This window comes from Panicum virgatum, chromosome 5N, assembly GCF_016808335.1.
Source record: "Panicum virgatum strain AP13 chromosome 5N, P.virgatum_v5, whole genome shotgun sequence".
Taxonomy (NCBI): Eukaryota; Viridiplantae; Streptophyta; class Magnoliopsida; order Poales; family Poaceae; genus Panicum; species Panicum virgatum.
This window is the reverse complement of record NC_053149.1, coordinates 61,541,807-61,564,455: the sequence shown is the minus strand read 5'-3', so window position 1 is coordinate 61,564,455 and position 22,649 is coordinate 61,541,807. Positions and strand designations below refer to the sequence as shown.

Sequence of the window (22,649 nt, the reverse complement as noted above, 5' to 3'; positions counted from 1 at the left end):
GATTGAGGTTCTTACTAGCAACTTGTCCACAAAGGACGGGAAATACAAACTTCCGGGGCTCAACCACAAAGGTACGGGAGCTCACCGGCACCTCTAACCGTCTAGGAGCAAAGCTCCAAGAGTAACAAACGCGAATCGACGAATCGAGGTCGCTTGAAGTGCTTCTTAGGATGAACACGTGCTAGAACACGGAGTGCTCTCAAATCTTGCCTCTAATCTCACTTCCTTACAATCCCTAGGAGTTTCCTTGCTCAAATCAAGCTCTATGATGGAGGAAAGTGGTGGATTTGAAGTGTAGGAGGCGAGAGAGTTCGGGAAAAGAGAGAGAGAAGTGAAGGGGTATATATAGCCCCACCCCGAAAGTGACCGTTATGTGTTTTTTGGTGACCCCCGGATCTTCCGGAGGAGCAATAGAATAGGCTAGAAAACACTTTGAAAGTCCCAGGTCCGGATCATCCGGCGTAGGGCCGGATCATCCGACTTGAGCTCACTTGGACGTTCATAGACACCAGGTCCGGATGATCCGGCCAGGGCCGGATTATCCGGATCCAACCCGAGAGTTTGGGCCGAATCATCCGGTCCTGTGCTGAAAACTGTGCTAGGGTTATTTTTGTGAGTGGATTTCTCTCTCAAGTGTTTGGATGATTTATTTAGCACTTTAGCAACCTCAAACTCATTCGAATGCATCCCCCTTGATAGTACGGTGGATCCTATACTCAAATTCAAACCGAAAAATAAAATTAAATGCCGATCGAATCCACCAAGTGACTTTTAAATTTGGGGGATTTCCTTTCATCTTCTTCTTGAATTTTCTCAATTAAGTCTGCACACACTTAATCAAAGCATCATATCCCCAAATTGTGATTGTCAAAAATCACCAAAATCAATTGGGGCCTAGATGCTCTTTCACATCGCCTGGCTGTTCATTAAGCAGGCGATGCCGCGATGGGCAACAGAGGCAGAGTTCTAGAGGTTAGGTGCCCCAAGAGCCCAACCTCAGGAAGTATACCACAGCAGGCCACAAGCCCAGAGCCACAACATGCATCTTCAATGAGAAACATTTACCAAATAACATCAACACTAGCATAGTTATCACAGCAAGTATAAGTCATCTCATTATCGACGGCAATGATAGGTTGATGTTGGGCTAGGGCTCAATCCTAGATGGATCGGAGAATGCACACGGACCACAAGGAATGGAAGAACATAACGGCCCCAAAGACAGTTTATGGGGCAACATCACAATCGTCTGCATTTGTGCAGGAAGCCAAATTGGGGGCTTCATTTCATCCCATGGCGTACTTCTGGGTCCAGCTGCGGGCTGTCGCCTCGTACTTAGGACGGTCTGTCTTGTATATGTGAGCAATCTCAGGGACAAGAGGATCATCTGGGTTGGGATCTGTGAGCAGCGAGCAGATAGAAAGCAAAACCTGAAACATGAAAGGATGGTCCTTAGTTGTGCAGCTATGCATATTCAGGTTTTCAAGGATTGCATACTACATACTGAATGGTAGTTGTAGATTACACAATTATCTGACAGTCCTGTAGCTGAAAGGTGTATAAATACAAAACTACAGAGCCTAAACAATATAATAATTTCTCCAGTGCTATTTGAGCACGTGCAAATCTTGAACTAAAGAAGACACTCGCAATCAATATTCTACCATAAACTCGTAATTATGCTGAGTTGCTAACTGCATAAACAAGAAATAGTACTACTTAAGCAAATTTTTATTCTAAATCATTAGCATGGAAAAAACAGCAATACACCATCAAATCTTCTAACATTAAAAGATTGTTACCATTATCAGGTGGCAAAGACTTGCAATTTCAGATTTCAAGAAGCTATAAAGTACTACAGTTGTGTGACTGTGTCAGCACCTTAGAGATTGTCAAAGCAGGGCTCCACTGCTCCTTAAGAATGTCGAGACATATGCTCCCATTGCTATTGATATTTGGATGGAACACCTTCGTCTTAAAAGATACCTATAAAGGAGATAGTTCAATGACAGTCAACAGAAACAGGAGAAAACATTTTACAAAAAGAATCAAACCTAAAAGTTTGAGTCTATCCAAAATCAACCTTAAGTTCACTGTGAAGAATATTGAAAATAATAGGAAAAAGGGAATAAACATCAACATAATGAAGATAAATGAAATGCTAAAAAGCAAAGATAATAGAAATAGAAGTGTTAGTTGACCCTAAAGGTAAATATCTGGGGGAGAACATACATATGAGAATTAAGACTATTACATTCATGAAATGTGTAGGCAGCTAACAAGAACACCTCTTTTTTTTGAAATAAAACAAGAACAAGAAAACCTCTTCATATTAAGACATTAAAGAAGATATTGACAGCACAGCATTTTCCATCCTTTAATGAAGAAAAAAACAAATAACACAGAATTTAACTCTGAAATAAAACTGATGCTAACCTTTGGAGGCTTGAAGGGGTAGTCCGGAGGGAAATGAATGTTCACTAAGAAAACACCTCCAGCATATGGACTATCAGGAGGACCCATGATGGTTGCCTGCCAGTGGAACATATCCTCACCAGCAGGACCTAAATAAATAGAAACCTATAATCCATGAATGCCAAAGTGTGTAGAAGAAAAGTACATAAAAGAGAGCAAAAATAAAATAAGTTATCAGGACTCATCAAGTCGTAGATTTTAATAAATAAACAAAAGTAAGATGCTCTGTTCTTGACACTTCTTTTCTGACAATGAAACATCAACATCAGCTATTAGTACAACATGAGACACTAACAAGATGGCAACAGATACATTTCACAGTATCCTGAACAAGAATGGTGAATAAACATGTATTCATGAATAAATCTTTGATTACAGCAACTGCGTTCCCAGCTGACAAACTGCATTACAGATATACAGAATTCAAAATATCTTATGACGGATTCCTGACAGAACCAAACCCATGAACAATTCCAGTTTATTCAGGGTCACTCAAAGTACAGAAATATATGGCAGACAAGAAACATTTGTATATACCTTCACAACAAATTATATTCTCTAGCATAACAAAGATTTCTGACTAACTTGATCAGAAATGAGCAGTTTAATTAGTACATATCCACATGTAGATATTGCACCATTCATATATCCACTGGTAAACGAGCCTGTACCTGCACTGCATGATGTTGGAGGGTCCTTTTGCAAATCCTTTAATTCCTTGAGGATACGTTTTGATGCCATGATAAGCCCCTACTTTCATAACATTCACATATATTGTGAGTACTTTGTTGTAAATTATAAACCCATGAGTCGAACACAAGTTTTAATCTACTGCAACTTAGATTAAATAAACTGGCAACATGTGTAAACAGAAGAAGAAGAAAGTAAAGGGGGCAGGCATTATTTGGCTAATACTGTACCACCTCATCCTAAGTAAACCCGGAACATATAAAACCTATGAGGATTCAAAAATACACCAAACCTAGACCTGATTCTGTTCAATACAAGCACATAAGACACCAATCAGGTATCAACTGGACCGATAAGGTTACCAGTTACAAACTTAGCTGCATGAATTATGGTAGCACTAGCAAAAATACACGCACCACGATCTGAGGACGTCAGATCAACGCCCGCTACTGCTAAACCCAGGGGCAGAACCAACACGGGGACATGGGACTCAAGTTTGAACACCCAAAAAAATTGCGAAATTGAACCGGTATCAATTCAGAACGCCACCACACAGCAAGCAAATCCGCAACGAACTGGATGCATGAGACTTCACGGCTCGCGGCAGAGATGATACTCTGCCGAGCAAAACGATCAATCCGCCTAAGCAATCTAGGGCTTCCTAACCAAACAAAAAGGGATCGAATCCAGCCTCGGATGGATCTCCAATCCACGCCGGTGACGGGGGCACGGGGACGACGAGGACGCCTACGGGAGAAGGGAGGGAGCCGCGGTTCCGGCTGAAGGGTACCTGGATCTGGATCGGGGCGCGTCCAGCGCGGCGGGCGGGCGGGCGGTGAAGAGCCTGCGGAGCTGGGGAATGATGGTGGTGGTGGTGGTGGTGGTCTTTTGCTTTGCCTCGGTTGGTGCGTGGCGAACCGAATATGCAAGGTGGCCCCGGGGGTAATTCGGGAATCCCGTCTGAAATATGGTGGCTTGCCTTTTCAGGAACGGAGAAGAATTCTTCATGCGTTTTACAATGGCATAAAAATAAAATGACATGACAGGTTAAGAAATGACATCTACTATAAATTACAAGTTTGTTGCGTGTAAGGTTTAAAATAAATGTTTTTTTCTGAAATGTAATACATTGTAGAAGGGCACCATCTAGAACTAGAACAGTATTTTGTTAAATTGTGTGCCTTTGAGAGACGATCCTTTAGTCCGTGTGCAACAGTTGTAAAATCGAGGGAGTCCAGTCAAAAAGCCTGAAGTGAGCATCAAATTTGCACCGTAGCTAAAGTAGGCACTGGATCAAGTCATGCTTGAGACTTTCCAGTTTCCAACTTCGCGATAGCAAGGTCCCTCCTAACTGCCATGGGACAAGGCAGCCGGAACTCGGAGCTCCTCCCTCGTCAGCGTCGGCCAGCGTGCGCACGGCACGGCGTCGGACGACCGCCACGTGAAATCGCGGCCCCGGCGCATGAATGCCATCACGCCTCACGGCTGCCGCCGACCCCGGCAACCAAGCACGCCGTGAAGGCGCGCACGGGCTACAACCTTCCTGCCTCAAGCGAGACTGCGACAGCAGCTACGAGGCAAGCGCGTATGGAGGAGCAGTCACGAATCAAGGGGCACAAGAGCGCATCGTCGTTTGCTAAGGACCCTACCGCCAGCAAGCAGGTAAAGCAATGGCTTCGTTTGGTTGGATCTTTCCAACAGCTACGAACCAAAAACCCCAAGAAAAGAGGCAGGGGATAGGCACCAGATAATCTTTCAAAAAAATGGGCACAAGATCTATGCGAAAAGCACTGCGAGATCCGACTAGTGAGTGGCGGAAATGTACAAGGGAAATCAAATTCATTAATCAGGCTGCAGAGATTATGTCAAATTACGGAGCAACATTATCCTACGAAAATCAGAAGAGCTACTGATTTAACTGAACGACACAATGGCATGGATTATCAATCAGATCGCTAGAATAAGATGGAAAAAATGAACAGATTTACTGAAAACGATCGGGGATCGACAGAAAACTGCGATGCGCAGGCGGCTATCAACTTTGCTGAAGCTCTATAGGCAATTCACTATGCAACCTAGCTACCATCTCTGGCTAAACTATGCTGTACCCCTCATGGTGCTTGGGCAGTCTCCGGCTTCTCCTCTAAGGGCGTCCTTGTCCCTGAAGAGTAGGAGTTCCGGATCTCCGTGATCCTCCTTATCACCTCCTCCATCTTAGGCCGCTGATCGGGGGCAATGGCCACGCATGCCATTGCGACCTGGAGCATCTGAACCATCTCGTCCTCGACGTTGGGATGCCTTAACAACTCCACGTCGAAGACCTCGGCGGTCCATTCTTCACGAACCACAGACTGCACCCATCTTGGAAGGTGCTCAATGGAATCCTCGCGCCCGGGAGATCTGAGAGGGGCTTTTCCCGTTAGCATTTCGAGGAGCAAGACACCGAAGCTGTAGATGTCGGACTTTTGAGTTGGTTTTTTGGTCTCAAGGACTTCCGGTGCTCGGTATCCGACAAGCCGTGGGGGCGCCTGTGGAGTGGTCATGAGCTGTGCCAAGCCAAACTCAGACACACAACCGTCCTGGTTCTGTGATAGGAGGACGTTCGATGATTTGATGTTGCCATGTATGAACTTCCCACCTCCCTCTGCATGAAGATGAGCAATACCACTGGCTACATCAAGCGATATCTTGACCCTTGTCTCCCAGTCCAATGGAGGTCGTCCAGCAGTTTTATTCCCTGAAAGTAGTTACAATGCAATGCAATAGTGTCAATTCATTTCAACGGTCAACACACATTAGACAATTTCTCTTCAACAAAGACTGATGCTTCTGGCATAAGCTAGCAAACATTAAAAACATAATGCTAAATGCCTGAATTTTTTTTTTGGTGGAATCAAAATGTCTGAATCTTATCGATACACATAGTGAACACTAATTCCCGTGCATTTTCATTTTGAAAGATGATGCCTGCACAGTTTCTAACTCATGGTTTGAAACAAAAGGGAAAATGTAATTAACTTGGAGAAATGGTAATAAGTTTAGTTGATTCTTTCTGTCAGAGAAGGAAAAAAAGGTCAGTCTCCATATGGCCTCACAAGAAACAAGAGCTAGCACAAAATACAATACTACTTGAGCCTATTTGTTTAACGATAAGATTAAAGAGCACAATCCAAACAGAAAGGTGATATGTGATGGTCTCTCTCTAGGAAAAAAATCAGATCACAAAAGTTAGACCGATGACAAAAATAAGTTATATCTACTGAAGTATGAAGGAATCACCCTAGATTATTAGTTACATCAAAGCATTAAGCTTCACAAGGAAATTACAGAAATTTTCAAATATATTTAGCCCACTCCTGAACCCACTAATAGCATTCACTGTAACAGTCAAAATGAGTCTATAGTTTTGATTTTATGATTTTCTAGCTATATAGCTATAGCCTTGAACTGGTGCATATTAGTCAAACTGAATTGCCAATTTGTGGCTTCAGTATTAAGGAACAAGTTAACAGGATAGAAAGCCAGAAATAAAGTGCTAATTGATGATAATTAAATAGGCAAGCAAAGAACATACCATGCAAAACAGCAGCAAGGCTACCAGACGGGACATAGTCAAACACCAATAGCTTCTCATCCTTGGAGTAATAGTAAGCACGCAATGGAACAACATTTTGGTGCTGGCCAACCCTGCCAATTATCTCCATCTGCTGTTCAAACTCCTTCTTGCCCACCACCACTTCCTTCAGTCTCTTGACCACAACTGTGGTGCCATCCTCAAGAACAGCTTTGTAGGTGGTTCCATAACTTCCTTTCCCAAGAACTTCAGCAGAAGCTCTCAGTAAATCTTCCAAGTCGAAATTATATGAACTACCCTCGAAGAAAACCAACTTATTCCTCTCTGCTTCCTGAACACCACTGCTGTAGTCTTCCTTAGGGTTTTCTGCCCTGCCACCCGCAACAGCCTTTCCTTTGGACGAAGCTGTGGTAGGTTCAGTGTGCCTCTTTCTCTTGAAAATACATATCAAGAGCACAAGAATCAAAATAAGCAATAATACTCCTCCAACAGCAGCAAGTGCAATTATCACAATAGTTTTGATCTTTTTCCATAAGCTCTTCTTGGTCTTACTGGGTGATGGTGGTGATATTGGAGAAGGAGAAGGTGCGGTTCCTGGACATGGTTCCAAAGGAAATCCACAGAGAAAAGCATTCCCCAAGAAGGAACTTGCCGGAAATTTCTGCAACGAAGGCGGTATTGGCCCACTGAGGTTATTGTTGCTCAAATTCAAATGTCTCAATTTGGGGAGTTGGAGGTCAGGGATGGGCCCAGAAAGTGAGTTGTTTTGGAGAAGCAATGCAGTAAGTTGAGTAAGATTTTGCACTTTCAATGGGATTTCTCCATCAAAAGTGTTGTATGACAGGTCTAAGAATGTTAAACTGGAAGAGAGCGAAGTTGGTATGATTCCAGACAGGTTATTATGCTGAAGGTAGAGGGAATGGAGGGCAGGAATAGATCCTACATCAGGAGGGAGGTCAACAGTAAGGCGATTGGACCTAAGGCTCAATACCTCCAAGGCATCAAGCTTTCCAAGAGTGTCCGATGGTATTGGACCAAAGAGTCCTACAGCAGGTAGCCGCAGTGTATGCACACGGCTCTTGTCTGGTGTGCATGTCACCCCGACCCAAGATGTGCAGACAGGTGTTGTGGAGCTCCAGTTGAGCTTCCTGCCATGGGGCAGTGAAGCAGCAAATGCAAGAAGAGCCTGCTTGTCAGAGTTGAGATCAGCACTTTTGGCATGAGGAATGCTTGCAAGAAGGAGAGAAGCAGCCACAAAGGCTATCACAGTAAGAGGTTGCATGGTTGAGACTTGTTGAAGAGAATTGGATTCAGCAATACTATAGAAGCTTTCCCATCAGAACTTCAATCCTCTATAGCAGCACAGAAAAAGAAACAGAAGTTAGCAAGCAGCAGATAACATCAAGAGCGTGTTTCGCATAAAAGAAAGAATCCAGTATATGAAGCATGATGCATAAACTTTTGACCTCTGAGACACATTCATCACTAACTTTCTAATGAGAAAAATAAAGACAATAAGAGCTGAGAAATTTGAGAAAAGAAGGGCATCTTGCAAATGTTGGCAATGTTATAGAAAATAATACATCCAATAGTATAATCCCCAGAACACAAGAGATCTTCAGATAAATAGGTGGAAAGTACGACAAATTCTTGTCCTGTCAGTAGCATCTCTACCTAGTTCCAAATAAAGGCCTCATCTTAGCTCATTTTTTTAAAAAAAAAAAGACACCCTTGTTCAGTAAATGACTTTTACGGCCTACAGAACTGTGACACACTAAAACTACAAAGAGTACTGCATTAGAACACAAACAACAGAGTGTAACTTGGCCCTAAAAAAACAGTGTAACTTGTACAAAATGACCATTTTTTCAGGAGTTTCAGGGGCAGCATTGAGAGCTACCCAAACTCTACCTAGTACCTACCGATGCTAGGACTTTGTACAACCCAAAATAATTCACTTTAGCAACTGGAGTTCCCATGGTCAGAGCAAAACCTTTGTTGAAATTTTTTAAAAAAAAAACTGGATTAAAGTGGTTCCATAGTGAGGCATACTATGCAGGGCGCCCCTCTGAAAGGAAACACACATGACCCTCAAGAGTCTTTTCATCTAGTCTCAAGTCTCAACCATAGACAACCATCAAACCGACCTGCCATATTTTTAAACGGGGCAGTTGGGGTTGCGATTAGGAGCATATGACAAAAAGCAAACCATCAATATCACATCAGAAAGTAGCCATCATTCATCAGTCACGAGCCTCCTTTTAATAAAGCACATACGTCATACCTCTATCTTAACAAATTAGTGACAAAAATACTCGTAGACACTATCCCCAAGCACTGGAATTATGACTATTAATCTTCCAATATGCTAGTTTCAACAACTCTCGTTCTTTACACTTCTTGGCTGCTTGGCCTGTAGTAGGGATCTGGTTCACTGCTTTAGGTATTAGTACTATGGCATTCAACCTAAATGGTTTCAATTTCAACCAATCTGTAGTTGATAGCCAAGGTCGCGTTATTAATACTTGGGCTGATATCATCAACCATGCTAATCTTGGTATGGAGGTAATGCACGAACGTAATGCTCACAACTTCCCTCTAGACCTAGCTGCTCTTGAAGTTCCATCTCTTAATGGATAAGGTTTTTCTACTAACATATAGGAATTAACCATCATGAGAGAACAGTGGCACATGATGCCAAGAATTGTTTAGCCAAAGTCTCCCAGATGGAAAAACTGCTAGATTCCTGTACTTGGAGGTGAATCTCCATAATGTACTACCGCATAATACTGCATTCTAGCTCACCCCAAACCTTCCTTCTACACCTGATACAGTAGTCGTGCCGTTGCATTCTAACGAACCAAAAGCTTACCAAAAGTGATGGCACATATACTAAAGGCTAGCGCATAAAAAGCGAAAGCTCTCTAATGCAATGCAAGAAACCAAAGGAGGGAAAAAGACGAGAGCTTTGAACTTTTGGTGGGGGACTGTGGTGAATTAATGCCGTTGTTCTAATGGCCTGGATGGGCTAGCCTGGCATGGCCCTACACGAGAATCCATCCGCGCAACGTTTGTGAACCCAGTAAAGTGAGGATATGACTGTCTCAACCACACAAATAGCATTTACAACATATAGCATAAACCATTTTCCATATGAAAAAATGGGATTACTTACACATCTAGAAAAGGAAAAGTAACCAAGAACTCATCACTCCAGAGAGTAGTACCAAGTACTACATCCCAAGTGGTTCTTTAACAATGGAAGATTCAAACTACACAACTCTTCAAACACTAAAAAAGTAGGTCAATTTTATCGTCTGCTGAAGAAAAAAAAATAGCAGCTACTCACATTTTATCAAATCCTAAGCAGTGATCTTTTGCAAAAAGGTCGAACATAACAAACTACATTCAACAACCTAGAGTATCCCATATACCCTGCCTAAATCCTCTCACAAAGGTGGGGAATGGGAGCCAATCCAGACAAAATCCTAATCTTGGCACCAAAATCGAGCACCGAAGGAAACGATTGCAGAAAACAAGAAAGCGGACTGAAGAACGTGGAAGGTCCCAAACCTCCGGCGGGCCGAAAATCCAGAGACGGCCTCCTCCCACTCTCTCTTCTCGCGTCTTCCGCCGCAAGATCCGACCTCCCGCCGGAACCACGCGAGGACGGCGCCGATTCGAGAGCCGCGACCGCGACTCAGCCCGATCTGCCCCCGGAGGAGGACAGCATTGCGCCGAGGCGCCGCGGAGAGCCTCGGCGGGATCCCACGCCGGCCCCCTCGCGCTCTCTCCTCCTGCTCTGCTAGCTCGCTGGAGACCCGGGAGCTCGCCGCGACTGAGCTGTTTCCCGTGCCTGTGCGGGTGTGCCCCTCTGTCCGGAGTACCGGGGGGTGTGGATTGTAGTGTGGACGCGGCGCGGGCACCACCGGGCAAGGCGCGCAGTGAGAACTCGTGTGCTGCGGGCTGTGCGCGTCGCTTGTATGTGTGTACACATCTGGTGTGCATTTAAGAGAAGCGTGTTGGGCGTTTGGTTCTGGGGATTATTGAGTGACGGATTTGCCCCCGAGCGTGGCCGGTCGACGTCGGCGAGGGCCGCAGCCAGCCCTGCAGGAGATGTGCTGGCGTGGCGTGGCCTCTCTGGCACTGGCAGCCTGGCTCATTGACCACAGCAATCTTCTGCCCCCTATGCCTTGGTTGTACCGTATGATCAACCAAAAACTTCTAACCTACGAGGGGGTTTAGTTCTTAAAAAAAAATTACAGTACTCGTCGCATCGAATCTTCGAACACATACATGAAACATTAGAAGTAGTAGAAAAAATAACTAATTACACAATTTAACTGATTCATACGAGACAAATTTTTTAAATCTAGGGCGTGTTTAGTTCGTGAATTTTTTTGAGTTCGGCTACTATAGCACTTTCATTTTTATTTGGTAATTAGTATCCAATTATGGACTAATTAGGTTCAAAAGATTCATCTCATCATTTACAGTTAAATTATTTAATTGGTTATTTTTAAACTACATCTAACGCTCAATGCATGTGTATAAAAATTTGATGTGACGGGGAGTCTTGAAAATTTTTGGGAACTAAACATGGCTCTAATTAATTTATAATTGAACAATAATTATCAAATAACAACGAAATATGCTACCGTACCAGAATCTTAACTTTTCACCAATGAAATATGTTCATCTGGTAGTATGATTATGCAGTATCCAGTGTGCTCTACTAGGTTGTTTTCTTTCTCCATTTTTTGCAAAAAAAATAATAATCAGGAACCATACTATTCCTTTCTCAATTTTATAAATTTCCGAGCTTGAATTTCTCAAGAAAAGAATCTGGTATGGTACAATGATTCCGGCATCGTTTTTCTCTTCTTATTCGAAGACGGTTGGTGAGTACTCCAGTATATTGATCAATTCCTGTCAACGGATAATACTATGGCAGCCTGGTAGGTGTAGTTGGTGGAGCGTGAGAGCAACGCAGCGCAAATTTTATTATTGCTGACGTCTCCGATCAACAACCCACTCAGGCACTCACTACTTCAGGCAAAGCATCCGAACTCCAACGGCATGAACAGATGGATGTGAAACTGCAAGAGTAACAGAACAAAAGGAGCCAGCCATGATGATGCGCAGAACTCCATCAAATTTGTGCCAAAAATTCAAAACGAAGGACTGCAGTTGGTGGACTCTTTTGAGTTTTGAATGAACAGTTGGTTGGCTCTTTAACAGCTTGTCTCTCTGTGTGCGTATCAACTATCATATGGTTGGCTTCAGTGGATTATCGTAAGCATCTTGTCTAAGAACCTGCCGGTTATTCAGGCAATGCTCCAGCACTTCACTATCTGACAAGAGTCAAGACAATGCAAAAGGTCATCATGCTCCAACGCAACATGACAACAGCCAACAGGAATGGTTGCATCTCGGGGTCCATAGATTGGTGGTTACATTACAGATCTGCAGTACCATAATCTGTATACATGGCTACATCTACACGACCAATTTGGCAGTAGCATGTACGGATCCAAAAACAAAATTTATGTTCCCATCCAACTTCGCCGCTCCTGTCTTCTCAGCAGCCTGGATGAATCGACTGGCAAGCCAATGCCAAAACGCGAAAATTTATTCCAGAGCGGCAACCGAGCAGACCCACCCGACAAAAATATTAAGCAGACGATTAACAAAAACATTTCAAAATTTCAAGTTTACAACAAGGTTGGTGACAACGGACAAACAGGTAAACTCCAAGGAGAAGAATCTCCAGGGCAAAACTTTACCTGGGACAAATAAAAGAACTGTAATAAACTTGGGGACCTGTTCTTAGCTCTGGTTTTTTCGCCTATAATGCTTGTGAATCAGAGTGGTTGAACCACTGTCACAGAGACCGGTGTCCAGCGGAGCTAATAGGTCAACCAGCTGCTCACGAGTCAAGATCCCCCTTGAATTGCACTGGGACCACATGTGGACTTGACTCGATTTCCAGCAAATATTGTCCCAGACAGATATGTCAGCTCGGTGTTAAACTCGAACATGCTAGTGTGGTAGTAATACAAAGCTTTTAGAATTTAAATTAGTATAAAGTGAAAAAAGAAGAAAAGAACATGCAAGCTACGATTTTTTTACATCTCAAACTCAAATTGTTACAGTACCTTCATTATTAATGAATTTGCAGATACCCGCAAAAAAATGAATTTGCAGATCCCTTGACAGCATAGACCATTCGATATAACTTTAGTGCTTTATCACGGATCGTGCACTCTTTAATTCAATGGTAATCACTAGAATTTCTATTTAGGGGGAGAATTATAAAAATGATGCAATGATAATGCCACCGTGTGAGAGACTAGTGTGATAATGCCACAATGTTGGTGTGGTCCCTGCGAATTATATACCGGTCAAAATCCTTAGACAGCGCGGGTAGCAGCGCGCGGCTTCGTCCGGTCATCCCCACCGCCGGAGGTCGCCAGATGCGGACCACGTCACCGGTCGGGTTAGAGGTTAGGGTTGGGGGTTGCTTGATGAATCCAGAACCCACAACCATAGAGGAAGGATGTGGGGCGGGACGGCAGCGGCTCGACGGTGGTGACGGGTTGCCCGATGGTGAGGTTAGGCGACGAGACCGCGCCGCCGACCGGGTAGGACAACAGGGGCGGAGGACGCCGAAGTCCGGAAAGGCACAGTGGAGGCGGCACGGGTGGATGGTGGACATCTCGGTCGCTGGCAGCCAACGGCCATGGGCAATGGGAGAGGCCGGCGGCTGCAGCACCATCGACCGGTAGCAGTGCAGCGGGAGGAAGATGGAAGAGGATTTGAGGAAGGAAGGAAAGAAGAATGTGGAGGAAGAAGAAAGAGGAAGGAAGAAAAGAGGTGGAGGTAGGGCTCACTGTTCGTTGGACGGAACGGGCGTCCGCTAGCAGCCCCGGATGTCCAAGCAACGGTGGAGTTACATTGGAGGTTAACTGTGAACAATATCAAGCACACAACTTCTCTAGAGGAGAATATAAAAACTTATAGAACTCACGGCCTCACGGGTGTTAAACTGTAACAATTAAGATGCAGAGGTTTTTGAAATCCCCATTGCTTGTATTGCGTTTTTTTCCTTTGCCATTTTTCCAATTGTAAAACAATGCAAAGCCAGGACACAAAGTGGTTTACATCATCGTACCGTGAACTGTTGAAACTTACACATCATAAAGATGTCAAGGTTGTAAATTGAGTATATAATGAGTCCCCTACATTGGATTTCCAGCACAAAAATCGCTCAAAATGGAGATTCAAGCTATCCAAGGAGTACAAGGTACAGACCCCACAATCTTTATCTGTTCTAGCAGATCTATGAAAAGATGGGGGAAGTAGGCGACGAAACAGAAACAAATAGTGCCATACGGTTTGCAATAGCTAGGGAAGAACAGAACAGTGAAGTATCTTTACGGGTTGTAAACAGTTCATAGCGGACCGAATGGCTCAGGAAGCGGCTCGAACCTGTGATCAAACACTGGGCTCTGGTCAGACTTGTCGTCCACACTGTGCAACCAACTCGTGTTCTTGGTGTCCTCCTTCAGCAACATCGCCTCATATCGTGAATTGGCGTATATATCCAGTTCACTCAAAACCTCTTTTGTTCCAGTGCTTTCCCTGTCAGGGGAACCAATTGAGCTCCCACCATTGTGCGAAAGAGCACTGCTAGAATCTCCAGAGAAGTGCCCATTGCTGCTGCCATTATCAGTGATATATCGGTCACCATTAGTGATGGAATGGCCTGGGTCTGATGCTCGAGCTGGTCGGCCCTTGGTAGTAGTAGAGCGAATGCTATGAGGAAAAAGAGAGGCACCACGGATGCCACCCAAATTTTGTCGAATGTCCTATAAAAAATATGTCATTCAGTTTCTTCTAAGCAACAAAACTGTTACTTAAAATCACAACCACCTAAAAAAGTGCAAACTTACGAAACTCGAATTAACTAAGAGAGAACTTTGCCAACTGCAGATCTAAGAGGTATAACTTACCAATTCACGTTGTTGTTGTTGTTGTTGTTGTTTTAAAAAAACATCTTCTAAGAGATACCAAATTCTTTAAAGCATTCAAATTTACTACTTTAAATAGGCGTAATATGGAAATTACTTTCATTCAGTAACGTGATGGTTGCAATCTTAACTGAATACAGATAAAAACTATTTCTCTCTTTTTCTGATAAAATGACACAGGTAGAAACACATAAGACCTTGTTGAATTTAACGTAAATATGAGGGGTGCACATACCATGTGCCTGATAGCCATGTCAAGTGACTTCCTTGATATAGTCCTACCAAATCCATTGTCTGCTGCTGTGACAGACCGCGAGGTTCTAGTCGTTTGACCTTCCAAGAAAGATCTTTCGCTCTGCCTACTTTGGTGTCCATTCGTAGGAGATGTCTTTGATTCTATATCAGAGAACTTACTTCGAGAGATAGCAGGCACAGACATCTTTTTTACGGGAGCTGTGGGAACTGGTTCAGCATTCGGTGTTGACCTGACCCCCAAAGACATACCTGGTCGTACTCTACCAGCAGAGAGTGGTCTTTCTGGCAGTTTAGTCCTTAAGTTTGGTGGAGTTTCACTTGGGAAATCTGGAATATCTAGTGGGCGAACCGGAGCTCGTAGCCGTGTATTTGGGGAACTTGGACGGGATGATGGTGCTGACGAAGGTGCTGAACTCCAACCACTACTGGCTAAGACTCTGCCATTAGATGTCAAGTTATTGCTGCCAGAAATCCGCCCACCAGAAGGTGAGCAACCAACAGATGGTGTTGATGAACGCATGGTAGGCTGACGAGTGGGTGTGGATGACCGAGAGCTAGAACGGCTCACTGAAGAAACTGTACTTGAAGAACTGGTACGAGTTATTGAAGGAATTTTACCAGAGGACGAGCTGGGACGACTCACTGCACCACTTGTGTTTGAAGATGAAGTAGACAAGATTCGAGACCGAGACGTTGGAGTTGATGATCTTGAGCTTTGCGCTGATGTGGTCTTGGGAGCAGTAGAGTTGGTCCTAGAGCTAGATACAGAAGGATGATTTTTTGCAGGAGTAGATGGACGAGTTTTAGTTGTAGACGGACGGGCCTTGACAGGTGTAGAGGACCGTGTTGGCACTGGACGTGAAGATGGAACATATGGCTTTGATGCAGTAATAGTGGCAGTCCGCTTGCTCGGGGTTGTAGGTCTTGAACTGACAGAGGAAATGTTTGCGTTGAGGATTGATGATCTGTTGTTGCTAGACATAAGAGTAGATTGAACTGCCCGGCGGGAGACAGAATTACTTCGTGATGGTCTAGTGGAAAATGTTGAGTGCCCATTCTCTGGTTCAGAAGAGGAAAGCTGCAATAAAATACAAAGCTACGTTAACTATAATCATGATCCACCACGATATGAGCAGCTGCGGAGAAAGTTTCAAGAAACAAGTCTGTAGCTGAGTATGTTCTCACAGTTAGACTGAAGATGGTGTGATTATCAAGTTTTCCATTCTAAATTACATGAACTTAACTTTCATTTCTCACAAGTAAATTCCAGTATACTGTGGATGCAAATCTACCGCATGTTGTACAACTAACATCTGAGAGATGTGTGCAATAATTCAAGGATTTTCAAATATGGGTACCAAGTTATTAAGCAAGCCAATAAGCATCATGCTATGAGAAGAACATCGGTTTCCGCCAATTACACAGATAATGATTATTTCTAAGGAAAGTTTTTTCTGACCATGTTGACAAATTATCAAGATGTGATTTTTGAAAATAGAGGATGAACTATGTTGTAATACCCATGTCTAACATCCACTAATTTAACAGGCTGCCCAGATGATCAAGAATTTTATTATCACTCTTATGCATACTATCTAAGACTGTCCAGAAGACGATTCCAGCAACTTCTTGAAGCTAGACACAAATCACTTTTAAATCACCATGAACTCTGAAATCCCAATAGTTAAAATTCCTAGCTTTGCAGTTGTAGATTCCATAAAGCATGAATAAAAGATCATTGCAAGCATGTGGCAATAGTATCGACCAGTAGAATAATATACTTGATACCGCAGGTAAATTTGATGCATGCAACTTGAATGCGGCAGTACATTGTTACTCCTTATGCAAACAAACCATTAATATGGCCTGAGTGAATTCAAATGCCACTGGCAATATAAAATATATATAGTCTTCACAAGGTATCTTGACACATACATAAAGAATCAAGCAACAAGTTGCATGCATGGTTGCATGTAGAAACAAATGGTATCTAATAATAGTAATTGTACCAACCTTCGAAGCTCTACTCGTCGAGGATGATCTGGTAACAGTGCGTTTAGTCACAGTTGAGGATGGGTCTTTCTCAGCAGCATCTAATGCAGGCACACGAGGGGTTCCAGGGGGTGTCAGAAGCCTGAGTAATGCATTACATATGTTACATAAGATCAGGACAACATAAGTAGTCAATCATGCACACATTGCACATGCACCCGCAAAGCAAATATCAGAAATCTTTAGCTGTGAAATGATGAGGTTCAAGCAAGCATAAATGGAAATCAACTCCAAATTTTGACCAACAAGGCAACAACACAACAATCCATTTTGGAACAATCTCATAAAATGGCATCCAAAGCAGCCTTATTGTACAACTAAATGCTTATATTTTTTCGTGAAAAACGAATTAGTATTGTACATCACTGTTTTGTTATTGAACACGCAGGATATTGTACATCATTGTATCAAAATAAGTGGAAAAAAAAACAGCCCGATTACAAGCCATTCTACGGTACAGGCTACTTTATTTTGCACATAAGCCATGAAAATGTTGAAACTACGACCAAGAAACGATCTCAAGCCATTGCCCCTGCTACTGTAACAACCCAGCCTTGCCTAAAAGCTCCTGCAGATCGGTCTGGACCCATGGCTACAGCACATTACCACCACTGTTACACTTCCTGATACAGGTGAAGCTACCATGTTCAATAAGTGCAATCGAAATGGTGGGATGGTTGCATGAAAGCAATACATATTTCAAGTAAACTTGTATTCAAATGATAAGTCAACCCATAGCTTTGATCAGTGTACTTTCAAAATTCCAGAACTACATGGGCAATGTGATCTTGTTCTGCATAAATCACTGCATGTCATTTAAACAACAATAAAGTCATTCTAATGTTTGATAATTTGATGACATTGTGAAGTAGGAAAACCTATTTTTCATTCTATTCTAAGAAAAATTATATGAACATAATGTCCAGAGCTTTGGTCTTCCTGGAACGAGCCCACACACCAACCATCAAGTTGCATGCTTATCTTTGCTCTCAGCACAACTAACTGTCCAGCTAGTCCAAATAAGGTCCCTACCAGGCAGGCCAACCTTGGCTAATGCCCACAAGCAATCACAATCATCAGACCCAAAAATCCCAAACATGATTTTGGGAAAACCCCTGAAGAAAACAAGTACAATCAGCACAAACTCGTCCGGGAGCGACTAGGCCAACTCTCCAGACCGTTTGAGAGCACCGCATTGCCACCCATTGTCACCAAGTTCACAGTAACTATTCAAATGATTAATCAATTGCGTGCAGCACGAAATCATCCCCAAATTAGGAAATCGATCACTAAGAAACGATAGAAATCATTCAATCACCAGTCGTAGTCGTTCTTCCGGATTTCCGTGTCCAGCAGGTCCTCCATGTCGACCCCCGCCGCAGACACAAAACCGCCACTACTAGATCAACACCCGCAACTGCAAAAGGGGGAAAAAAACCACCGCTCATAAACCCAAACTCTAACGATAGGACCCAGCGGTTGCCGTTACGGTCCAGAACTCACCCGGGCGATTGGGCGAGAGAGGATCCTTCGGCGCGGCCGCCGGAGACTGCACGGGCCCTGAGAGATTCGAATCGGCGGAAGGGGAGAGCCTCGTACCCCGCGGGGCTCTCTCCTTGCCCTCTCGCTCGCGGCGAGGCGCTGCGCGTGTGCGCGGGTTTGAGACCGCTGGGAAAAGGAGGCGACTACGACGGGAGACGGGGGCAGGATGGATGCGTGTCCTTTGCTCCGCGTTTTTACTTTTTTTTTTAATTCTCGAGTCTTCCGTTCGTTTGATTTTTCGAATCGCCGGACGGTAAATATTGGCACCTGGTGAGTGTTTCTTTAGTCCATGTGGGCCCAGAAAAGATGTGGTCCTAGCGGTCAGTGGATTTTGGCTGCTCGCGGCACGGCGTGGTGGTAGCGAAAGGGCTGGTAATAAACTACTCCCTCTCTGTCAAATTATAAGTCATTCTAAAAATTATGGAGAGTTAAAAATTTTCAAATTTAACTAAATTTATATATCAAGATAATAACATTTATGATACCAATTAAATATCATTAGATTTTTTGTTAGTTATTTTTTTATAGTGCAACTATTTGATATTATAAATCTTTATGTTTCTCTTTATAATTTTAGTCAAATTTTAAAATATTTTGACACTCCAAAATTTTTATAATGACTTATAATTTAGAATGGATGAGTACACCCAAACAAAAAGTGTACTTGATGAGCCGGTAAACCTGGGAAGTCGGCGGGGTGTTTTGGACGGACAGAGAGGGAGGGCTAGGTGTTGGGGTTCAGGCCTGTTTAGAGTCCGTTTAGCTCCTAAAAATTTTCACGGGCTATAGTAAATTACAACGTTTGACTACTAATTTGGAGTATTAAATGTGGATAACTGACAAAACTCATTCCATAACCCCCGGGTGAAATCGCGAGACGAATCTAATAAACCTAATTATGCAATAATTAGATAATATTGTGCTACAGTAACCAGCCTCTAATGAAAGATTAATTAGTCTTAATAGATTCGCCTCGCGATTTTCCGTCTATCTGTGTAATTAGTTTTATAATTAATCTATATTTAATATTCCTAATTAGTGGTCAAATGGCCCCAAAAATTTTTGGGAACTAAACGCCCCCTTAGTTTACTTTGTATTTTGCATTTTGGGATTTTTAGAAGAGAATTTTTCACATTTAAAATATTAAATATAGATTAATCACAAAACTAATTATAGATTTTATCTCTAAACTGCGAGACGAATCTAATGAGCCTAATTAATCTATCATTAAAGCATGTTTACTGTAGATTTACTGTAGTAATTTAGTGTCTAATCACGCTCTAATTAGGCTCATTAGATTCGTCTCGCGATTTACCGTCCATTTGTGTAATGCAATTTATATTTCGACTATATTTAATACATCATGCATATGATTTATAAAAATTTTGAATCTAAGGTCGCACCCTGACAGGTGGGGCAAGGTTTCATCACCATCCCCACAGCACAGGTCAAGCGCTGTCCATGGCAGAGAGAGCCCACCGCCCTGGTCAAGGTTGAGGTGGATGGGTCATAGGTGGATCACCGGTCCGGCGGTCCGAGAGCGCGGGCGATTCTTTTAACAGGTGTCGGATGTTACGGGCGCGACCGGCGGCAAGCTTTGACGAGCGTTTTTGTTATTAGGAGATGCTAGTAGTCACAGAATGCTGCGCTAATCATCTAGGGCCTTCCTACCTTAGGCCCTGTTTAGTTTTTCAAAAAATTTCCAACAGTATCTGTCACATTAAATTTTTAAACACATGCATGTAGCATTAAATATGGTTGAAAAAATAACTAACTACATAGCTCAACTGGAATTTACGAGATGAATCTTTTAAATCTAATTAGTCCATAATCGAACATTAATTATCAAATAACAATAAAAGTGCTACAGTTTCCAAACCAAAGATTTTCATGAACTAAACACAGCGTTAGCAAAAAGTTTGGGAGCAGCAGAAGGCCATGGTACGAGATCGTAATTAACAGTGACAGAGCCAGGATTTAATGAAAGAGGATGCTAAGATGAGATAAATGAATACGTGCTTGTAGCGCAGTAATAGACTTATTTTTATTATAGGGTAGCAATAGGCTCTTATGTGGGTGAGTTACATTTCTTGCTTGGTTCAAAAATAATTTTGGTGCAAACTCTTGTGGTGTGGAGCCAATCTTAACTCTTAAGTGATACTCTCTCTGTTCTAAATTATAAGTCATTCCAAAAATCTTGGAAAGTCAAACCATCTTAAAGTTAGAGAGAAACACAAAGATTTAGACATCAAATAGATATACTATGAAAATATAGTTAATAAAAAATCTAATGATACTTAATTGGTATCATTAATATTATTATCTTGTTATATAAATTTAGTCAAACTTGAAAAATTTTGACTCTCCAAGATTCTTGAAATTTAGAACGGAGGGAGTAGTTGTAGAAAAAAAGAGGCTAGGAGCGAGGGGTGCTACATAGGTGTTATTTCCTAACAAAACGAGGGACGTTGCGAGATAGAATTAAGATAGGATCACGTGTTGAGCGCCGGATGGCAAGATCTGGGACATCAACGTGGGAGTAGGAGGCCGCAAAAGTAATTTAGTGTTAAAGGTTTGGATATTTGAAACCCACAGTTGACTTACCATAAGAATATATTTATTATACTATCTTTGATATCTAAAAAGTTAGATACAAACAAATTATATTAGCTAAAAATGATCATGATTACTTAAAAATCATACTTTGTGAAATATATAATTAAAATATATTAACATGAGTAATAGATAAAAGTCAGTTTGCTGTGTGTACACTAGATTAGTATATTTTTTAATATGTATACGCGCATACGCTTAAACCAAGCTTACCGGGCCATAGCCCCCCCCCCCCCCACCCTCCCAGCGGGGCTCAATCACATCACCTGGCACCTGTAGAAGATATCGTATCCTATGAAAATTAAAGTCCTTGTGCAAACTTTAAAAACTCCAATAGAAACCACTAGATCTCCATCCGAGAGCACTAGACAGAGGTGGGGAAAATTTGCATCCAGGTGCCCGCCCTCACCCCACCGGTGCCTGCTTCTTTTGCATGTTGCCCCCTCCGTTCCGTTCCGTCTGGGCGAGTGCCTGCATTTCCTCCGTGCGACTGGGCAAGCACATCTGCCTGGCCTAGGTCTTCCGCCGGCGGACTCGACAGCACCTCCGGCCTCCAATGCCTCCCTCGGGTCCCCGCCTCCCTCAGTCCGCCACCGCTTGCCTCGGGCCGCCGCCGCCTGCCTCGGGCCTCTGCCTCCTCCGTCGGACCGCAGCCTTGTCTCTCGAGTCGCCGCCTCCCTCGAGCCGACGTCGTGTCTGCTTTGCTTGGTCGAAACTAGCTAGCTGAACATCAATGGAAAGGCATACTAGCAATTGAACAGTGTTGGCGCTCCTTAAGTACCCATTTTATTATATAATTAGGAGTGGTTTTGGTAATTTCTTCGGGATGATTCATGTACTAACCCGCCACTTGGCACCCGAACTTAACCGTTTTCGATTTTGTCTTGGATTTTGGAGTATGTTGTATTTTGGCAGGAAATTGGACATTTTCGGAGATGTTTTGACGCAGGGTCACAATTGGGCTAAGATGAAGAATAAGGAGAAGAGCCCACACGCGAAAGATGGAGCCGAAAGGGGCCGAAAGAGCCCAGGCCGGCCGGCCTGGAGCCTTTAAGCCGGCCGGCCTAGCCCATTCCAGGGCCCAATCAGCCTCAACTTTCTTCAGCGTGAAGTACTCGTCAACCCCAGCTGGTGTTTTACCAAAACCATCGACCAGAGCCGCCTACATATGCCCCGAAGCCGCCGTCAAGAAGGAGAGAGAGCATCCAGAGACGATTTCGAGAGATCCATTCGAGTTAGACACAAGAGAAAGGCGACACCGGAGGCCTCATCGTCCCTCGGCGCCGCTGCAAGTTGGAGGACAGCAAGGGATCCATCCCTTGCCGGAGATTTCGTCACCATGATCGACTACGCTTCGCCTAGCTTCATGGGGTAAAGTCCTCGTTTGTTCATGGGGTTGTAAGGAGATCTTGAGT

At 43.2% G+C, this 22,649-nt stretch overlaps 3 protein-coding genes across 4 annotated transcripts; all 3 read right to left on the bottom strand.

Moving 5' to 3' along the window:
- Positions 1-1,029: 1,029 nt before the first annotated feature.
- On the bottom strand, positions 1,030-4,110 carry LOC120673567 (ubiquitin-conjugating enzyme E2-17 kDa-like). Of its 2 annotated transcripts, none has more exons than XM_039954465.1 (5): positions 3,956-4,110; positions 3,147-3,225; positions 2,437-2,564; positions 1,882-1,986; positions 1,030-1,430 (listed from the first exon to the last, which is right to left on the bottom strand). In XM_039954465.1, exons 2-5 carry the CDS (start codon positions 3,214-3,216, stop codon positions 1,287-1,289), a joined length of 447 nt encoding a protein of 148 aa, XP_039810399.1. In that variant the 5' UTR covers positions 3,217-3,225; positions 3,956-4,110; the 3' UTR covers positions 1,030-1,286. The 2 variants fall into 2 exon arrangements, with proteins under 2 accessions (XP_039810399.1, XP_039810398.1); XM_039954464.1 differs by having other exon boundaries at positions 3,147-3,228; positions 3,956-4,077.
- An 875-nt stretch (positions 4,111-4,985) lies between these two features.
- On the bottom strand, positions 4,986-10,717 carry LOC120673193 (probable inactive receptor kinase At5g58300). Its single transcript, XM_039953929.1, has 3 exons — positions 10,313-10,717; positions 6,740-8,091; positions 4,986-5,902 (listed from the first exon to the last, which is right to left on the bottom strand). Exons 2-3 carry the CDS (start codon positions 8,019-8,021, stop codon positions 5,277-5,279), a joined length of 1,908 nt encoding a protein of 635 aa, XP_039809863.1. The 5' UTR covers positions 8,022-8,091; positions 10,313-10,717; the 3' UTR covers positions 4,986-5,276.
- A 3,168-nt stretch (positions 10,718-13,885) lies between these two features.
- LOC120673444 (uncharacterized serine-rich protein C215.13-like) lies at positions 13,886-18,845 on the bottom strand. The gene is made up of 5 exons (XM_039954272.1): positions 18,583-18,845; positions 18,398-18,496; positions 17,041-17,161; positions 15,008-16,105; positions 13,886-14,610 (listed from the first exon to the last, which is right to left on the bottom strand). The coding sequence occupies exons 2-5, from the start codon at positions 18,442-18,444 to the stop codon at positions 14,194-14,196; spliced, it is 1,683 nt and encodes a 560-aa protein (XP_039810206.1). The 5' UTR covers positions 18,445-18,496; positions 18,583-18,845; the 3' UTR covers positions 13,886-14,193.
- Positions 18,846-22,649: the final 3,804 nt, after the last annotated feature.

Coding starts and splice junctions, on each gene's coding strand:
- LOC120673567 (XM_039954465.1), bottom strand. CDS start 3,216: ATGGCATCAAAACGTATCCTCAAGGAATTAAAGGATTTGCAAAAGGAC. Junction 2,565..3,146: donor TCCAACATCATGCAGTGCAG/GTACAGGCTCGT, acceptor CTATTTATTTAG/GTCCTGCTGGTGAGGATATG. Junction 1,431..1,881: donor CTGCTTTGACAATCTCTAAG/GTGCTGACACAG, acceptor TTCATGTTTCAG/GTTTTGCTTTCTATCTGCTC.
- LOC120673193 (XM_039953929.1), bottom strand. CDS start 8,021: ATGCAACCTCTTACTGTGATAGCCTTTGTGGCTGCTTCTCTCCTTCTT. Junction 5,903..6,739: donor CCTTGCTGCTGTTTTGCATG/GTATGTTCTTTG, acceptor AACTACTTTCAG/GGAATAAAACTGCTGGACGA.
- LOC120673444 (XM_039954272.1), bottom strand. CDS start 18,444: ATGGAGGACCTGCTGGACACGGAAATCCGGAAGAACGACTACGACTG. Junction 17,162..18,397: donor CGGAAGAACGACTACGACTG/GTGATTGAATGA, acceptor TGCATTACTCAG/GCTTCTGACACCCCCTGGAA. Junction 14,611..15,007: donor ACATGGCTATCAGGCACATG/GTATGTGCACCC, acceptor TATTTTTTATAG/GACATTCGACAAAATTTGGG.